Source organism: Bubalus bubalis, chromosome 17 (genome assembly GCF_019923935.1).
Source record: "Bubalus bubalis isolate 160015118507 breed Murrah chromosome 17, NDDB_SH_1, whole genome shotgun sequence".
Taxonomy (NCBI): Eukaryota; Metazoa; Chordata; class Mammalia; order Artiodactyla; family Bovidae; genus Bubalus; species Bubalus bubalis.
The window spans coordinates 59999300-60005299 of record NC_059173.1 but is presented as its reverse complement, the minus strand read 5'-3'; the positions used below and the strand labels follow the sequence as shown (position 1 = coordinate 60005299).

The window sequence follows — 6000 nt, the reverse complement described above, 5'->3', positions numbered from 1 at the left end:
GGAATGACTTTAGGGTAAGCGTCACACACCTCCATTATAGCAGGGAAAAAAGTAAATTTCAGAAGTCAAGATTGTTGTGTGCACTGTAGGAGTATCATGTAGCAGTTAAATCAACCATCAGGGGTGACCTAATCTTATTTATCCCCCCTTTGTCAAGGAGCTGTAATTTTCATTTAGGCATTTTCCAGTTTTAACTCCACTGGACAGTTCTAAACTGGGCGCTTAGTCCATCCACCTAGTTACTGATTTCACCATATGTTACCTTTTTATTCTCGTTATTTTTATTGGAACGTTTTTGGAGAGTGCGTGGAAGACTGTCACCTCCACAGACTTCAGGTGATGAGATGAGACAGTAGTTCTTTGAGTGACAAAAGCCTGAAGAATTTTTATACAGAACAAAATGTAGCTTAATCAACAAAAAGAAAGTTAAGAGAAAAACCTTTTTCCTCTTGAAAAATCAAGAAGAATAATGAACTAATCTTCGTTTCAAGAGTGGGAAAAACTTTTTCTCCCCCTAGATCTGGCGAATAGCGGGATAAATTCGAAGAAGTCCATCCCACCCCCGCACGCGCGCCCCCCATTCTTTCCAGACAGAGCGGTTGCAAATCCCAGGCTGAGTCCGTCCTGGGAGCCTTAGGGCACCTTCCTCTTTGCTCTGTGTGTGTGTGTGTGTGTGTCTAGCTCTCGCTCTTTCCTTCAGTCTGTGCCTCTGTGTGTGTGTGTGTGAGTGTGTGTGTGACAGAGGGAGAGAGAGCGCGAGAGGAGAGAGAGAGCGAGAAAGAGAGAGAGAGAGCAAGAGAGCGAGCTGTGAGCTGTGCTGCCGCCGCCGCTGCCCTTTGATCCCGACATTAGTGTTAGGGGCTCGGAGACACAGAGCGCGGCCATAGACACCGCCGCACCGGCACTCATTTATTTATACCTCCCATCACACACGAGAGCATAGGACACACACACACACTCACACCTATTAGATCTGTTTCCATTGAAGAATATTACGCTCGGGGACAAGCCAGGTGCACGACCAAAAAATTAAAAAAAAAGGGGGGGGGGAAGAAAGGAAAGAAAAGAAGAAAACCCCTCTTCTGGCTCCAGGAAACAAGCTTCAACCCATTGCACACACCGGAGAGAAGGGGTTTCCCCCTGCCCGCCCGCCCGCCCCCCAACTACCTCCCCGCTCCTGCCAGTGTCTGCCTCTCTGCCCCCACGGGGGTTTATTTGATCTCACATTAACCAAGGAGGAGAATGTGAGAAAAGGGGGAAAATGCCCAGGAGGAAGCAGGAGCAGCCCAAGCGCCTTCCCTCACGTAAGTCATCCCTTCTCCACCTCCTCTCGTGCCATTTTCTCGCCCTCCCTCTCCTCTTTCCTCTCCGCAGCCTCCTCCGTTGTTTTCTGCATTAGTTTAGGGTTACAGAGGTGAAACTGACAAAGACACAGCCCGGGTTACTCCTCGTTTAGGTCTATGCTGAGGCAGCCATGTTGGTGATGATCAGCCCCGTGCCCTTTCTATTCTCTCTCTCTTTTTCTTTCTTTCTCTCACCCCCCCTCTTTTTTTCCTTGAGATCGGGCTTTTTTCCCCTTTTCCTCCCCCTCCCCCTCCTCACTCCGGGTGGCTGGGGGGAGGGGGCAAGAGAAGGGAGGAGGGGAGTAGTGTGGATGCCGGGTTTTTTTTTTTTAATCGGGGGGTGGAGGGGAGGTGGGAGAGGTTGGAATCTTTAAAAAAAAAAAAAAAATTCCTTGCGGATCCCCGGTGCCCGAGGGTGCGGGGGTCGGGGCGCACGGAGGGTTGGGGGGCCGTGACATGGCGTTTGGGGGTGTCGGAGCGAGGGCGCGCGGCCGCCTGCCGGGGACGGGATCCAGGGAGAGGTCCGTCTCCGGCTAAAGGTTGCGCCGGGGTTGGTCGGCCCCGGAGCCGCCGGCGGCAGCGGCGGCGGCGGCAGCGGCAGGAGCAGGAGGAGGCGGAGGTGGAGGAGGCGGCGGCGGAGGAGGGGAGTCGGGGGCGGGCGAGGCGGGAGCGGCGAGGAGGGTGTGGGGGCACCGCACACAAACACACGGGTACACACGCGCCGCCGGGCGGCTGCTCCCGCGGCGCCGGGGCGAGGGGGCGCGCCGGGGCGCGGGGCGGCCGGGCGGGGGGCGAGGCCGGGCAGCGGCGGGCGGATGTGGGGTGCGGGAGCTGCGCCGAGGCGGAGGCAGGAGGCAGGGCGGCTCGCGGCGCGCGAGGTCCCTGCAGAGCCGAGGGGAGGGAGGAGCAGGGCTCCTGGCCGCAATAAAATGCGGGGTCAGTCGGAGCAGACGGAGCCGGGCGAGACTCGGGCTCTCAGACCCCCCTCCCCGGCGAGCCTGAGCAGAGTCCAGGACTAAAGTGCATCGTAGCCCTCCCCGGCTGCAGCCACACACACCAACTGGAGACACACACCCGCCGGCACGGCCCGGTCCCCTTCCCCTCCTCCACCCGCGCCCCCGGTCCCTCTCCGCCCTCCCTCCGGCTTTTCTTTGCGAGTCTCTTAACTTTTCCCCCACTCCCTCTCCAGCTCAATCCCCCCCCCACCCCCCATCTTTCTCCGCTTTGAGTGTTCCGAGATGCTGCTAAAGCTAAAAGTGAAGGAGAAAGAAGCAACTAAAAATATCCCCCGGGGCCGCCCGGCTCCTTGAATGCAGGGAGGAGGGGGCAGGGGAGAAGGCGTGGGGCGGGGTGACGGGGAGGAGGGGACGCCGGAGGCGCCGGAGGGAGGGGTCGGGGGAGACGGAGGGTCAATTTCTCTTCTCTCTCCCCCCCACACCCCCCCCCCCCCCGTACTGCTCCCCTCTCTCGGCGGTTTGGCGCTGCTCGGAGCCCAATCCTGCAAAACCCGGGCTGGGGGCGGGAGCGGAGCCGGAGCGCCCGCCCGCCAGGGTGTCAGGCCGACGTGGTCGGTCACCTGAAGTTCACGGAGGGTGGGGGAAGGGTTAAGGTTATGGTGTCTCGGGCTCGGGTTGTGTGAGCGTGTGCGTTTCCGCTGCAGACAGGCAGCGCGATCGATCTCCCCCTCGCGAAATCTCCGCGGCGGTGCCGGCCCGGGGAGACGGGCAGGGGGCGCGGGTGACTCGGGCTGGGCGCCCCCCGGCGCCTCCGTGTCACCCGGGCCGCGGCCGAAGTGGCGAGCAAGGGCACTTGCAGGCAGCCCGCTCGGCAAACATTCCTCTTTCTTTCCCCTTCCCGGTACGCACGAGTCGACGCACAGAGCTTGGGTTGTGCTTTTTTTCCCCTTCCTTTAAAAAAAAAAAAATGCCCCTGTGCAGTCCTTTCTTCGCCTGCCCGCTAGAGGTTCTGAGGATAATATCACATATGTAATATATATGCACATAAAATCGTTCGCAGGCGGCTGCGTGTGTAGGGAAATTTTGTGCGAGTGAAGCAGGCGGCGGAGTCTGGGAGGGCGAGTTGGGAGGCTCCGCGCCGCGATTCACAGAAAACTCGCAGCAGTTGGTGGAAGTGTGTGCGTGCACATGGCCGGCCCGCCGCGCTTCCCAGCTCTTTTCGGGGGCGCGTGGGGGCAGGGACAGGAGGCAGGAATTCTGGGGAGGGGGGCGGCGGTCGGGAGAGGCTTGCCCTGCTCGGACAAAACGGGCTTCAGTGTTCTCTGCGAACTTGCCCTTAGATGGCAACTTTGGGCGCTGATGAGCTGGTGTGCGAAAACCAGGGCGGTGAGGTTATTTGGTCATTTTCCTTTCTTCTCTCCTTAAAAAAAAAAAAATCTTGGCGGGGTGAGAGGGAGGGTAGGAGCGGAGAAGGGATTTATCTGTTCAGTTGTGACGGAGATGGAACGCCTTCCCTCCCGTTGTGGGTAATGCAGTCGGGCAGCTGCAGCCTGCCCTGCTGGTGACCTTGACCCTGACCTCGTGCGACTACCCTCTCCGTCTGAGAGGAAATTCAGGCTCCATTTTAGCTCGTGTGTTGGGTGGGCCTCTCCAGGGCGCCGGGGCCTGGTGATTGAGTTAGATTTTGCCAGTGGGCTCTCCCACCCACCCTGTTCTCTAATTGAATACTGTTATACACTCAGTTTAAAGAAAAAAAAAAAAAATCAACTCCTTCTCCCAGTCACATAAAGCCACTTTTACTGAAGTAAAAAACAGTTACCTTTTGGAAACACCGTAAAAGTGCCTCCAGTTTTTAAAGAGAAGCCTAATTTGCGATGCTTTTTTTCCACTTACCTTTGTTTTGAATGGATTTTTGTGGATGTGTGCAGCCTGTTTTAAGCATGGTTTACACATGGTTTGTAAGCAGCTTGCATTTGAGCTGAGAGCAGTTTCTGGGCAAATGGTGTATTTTGCAATTCAGACAGTAACCCCAGACTGCCTTAAGTGCTAAGCGAGTCTTGAAGGAACTTGCAGTGAGGTGGACTTTGGTAAAAATTAGTGTTCATTTGTGTTTAGTGTAGAATACAATTGTAGTCCTAAATTCCAGTGTGAATGCTAAGTTCTTTATTTGTTTATTTGTGTGTATGTGGAGGAGGAGGGGTGTCAGGATTTTTCTTTCCCTGGAGAGCCGTTTTAAATCTAAGTTAAAATATAGTGAGTTGGGGATGGATTGCCCTAATAGAAGTCATCCTGAGTTTTTAAGAAGTTATGTAGAGGCAGACTTCACATTTCTCCATAGAAGAAAGGAGTGATATGAGTAGTTTCAGGGTGAGAAGGGTCAGAGGGGGATGAGATGGGAAGGAACTGCTTTTGAAACCAAAGAGCCTTCTGAGTAAATACAGGTGCTTAAGAGCTACTATTGATACAATGTCTTTAAAATGTAGAGAACCTATAAACACATTTAAGAAACTCACATTAGAATTACCAGAAAAAGAAACTTGTGATAACTACATCTCTAGAAAATTTAGATTGGTTTCTACTTCCTCTTAGGTACCCCCCACCATGATACTGTTCCCCTTCCCCATGAATCATCGCTATGAATAAACTCTTCCTATGTGTTGTTAAATATGATAGTAGCCAACCACAGCGTGAATCTACAAAGCCCAGAGTCCTCCCACTGTATAGCACAGACACCAGGGAACCTGGAAGTTCCAACCTCGAGTAGATTAGTCCTGGAAATCCAGACTAGCAGTTGGTATTATCTGATACCAAGTCTGGGGTGAGCCTCAGCCTCTGGCACGGAGTCCCAGCAATTCCCCAGGCTGGGCTTCGGCCTGCTAAGGTTTCCTAGCTGCTTCTGTTCAACTAGACACCCATGGGACCGTTCAGAACCGAATTAGCTTTGGGGATGGGTGAGCCTTTAACCTGACACTACTAACCTAAGCGTTAGATTTCTGATTTAAAATTCTGCACAGTCCCTTCCTCCTGGGCCTCCGAAGCAAGTGTATGTGGGTTTTTGTTTTTTTTTTTTTTTTTTCTGTTAGATGGGCCTCATGCATGGGCAGAAAAACAAATGGTCTGTCCTGTAGAATGGAATGGTGATCTTACTGGCTTGTGAGTAAAAAAGGCGAGTTGCACTAGGTTTCAGAGGTGACCCCAAACCTCTCAAAATTATTATTCAAAATAAAGCCTTTCTTTCTTGGCCTAGAGCAGTGATTATCGTTTGGGGATTTAAATATGACTCTGCTGCAATTGATGGCTCTTTTACAAAAGTCCTTTCCATTAACAGGGTCCAATACCATGTTCCAAAAAATGTCCTAGAGGTCCTTGGAGCTATACCATGTGCTTATCTTTAGCAGAATCTCCAGACTGCAGAGTTTAAAAATGTTTGTCAGCCTAAGAAAGCAGAAGAGAGGGAAACTGACATGGGGACTGTTGGCCAGGCCTGAGGCTCAGCCCTTTGTGAACATTATTCCATTTGGGGTCACGAACTGGAGAGGGAGAGGGTGTGTTGGTTGCATCTGTAAATCCTTTGACCGTTGGTACCATCAGCACTTTTAAGATTTCCTCATTAGCTTCAACTTGCCCCTAAACGTGCACGAGTTTAGACCCTGTTCTGTTTATTGCTGGAAAGCTGCCCAATGTCTATTCCCAAGGGGGAG

General features: G+C 53.3%; 1 protein-coding gene across 6 annotated transcripts in view; it reads left to right on the top strand.

Moving 5' to 3' along the window:
* Positions 1–676: 676 nt before the first annotated feature.
* ZNF827 (zinc finger protein 827) overlaps positions 677–6000 on the top strand; it is a 192280-nt gene continuing 186956 nt past the window's right edge. The window contains exon 1 of one of the 6 annotated variants that reach the window (XM_025268127.3): positions 677–1304. In XM_025268127.3, the coding sequence (XP_025123912.2) occupies positions 1262–1304 (43 nt within the window). In that variant the 5' untranslated portion in view covers positions 677–1261. The remainder of the gene's footprint in view (positions 1305–6000) is intronic. The other 5 variants (XM_044930475.2, XM_025268129.3, XM_044930476.2 and 2 more) reach the window with 5 other exon arrangements.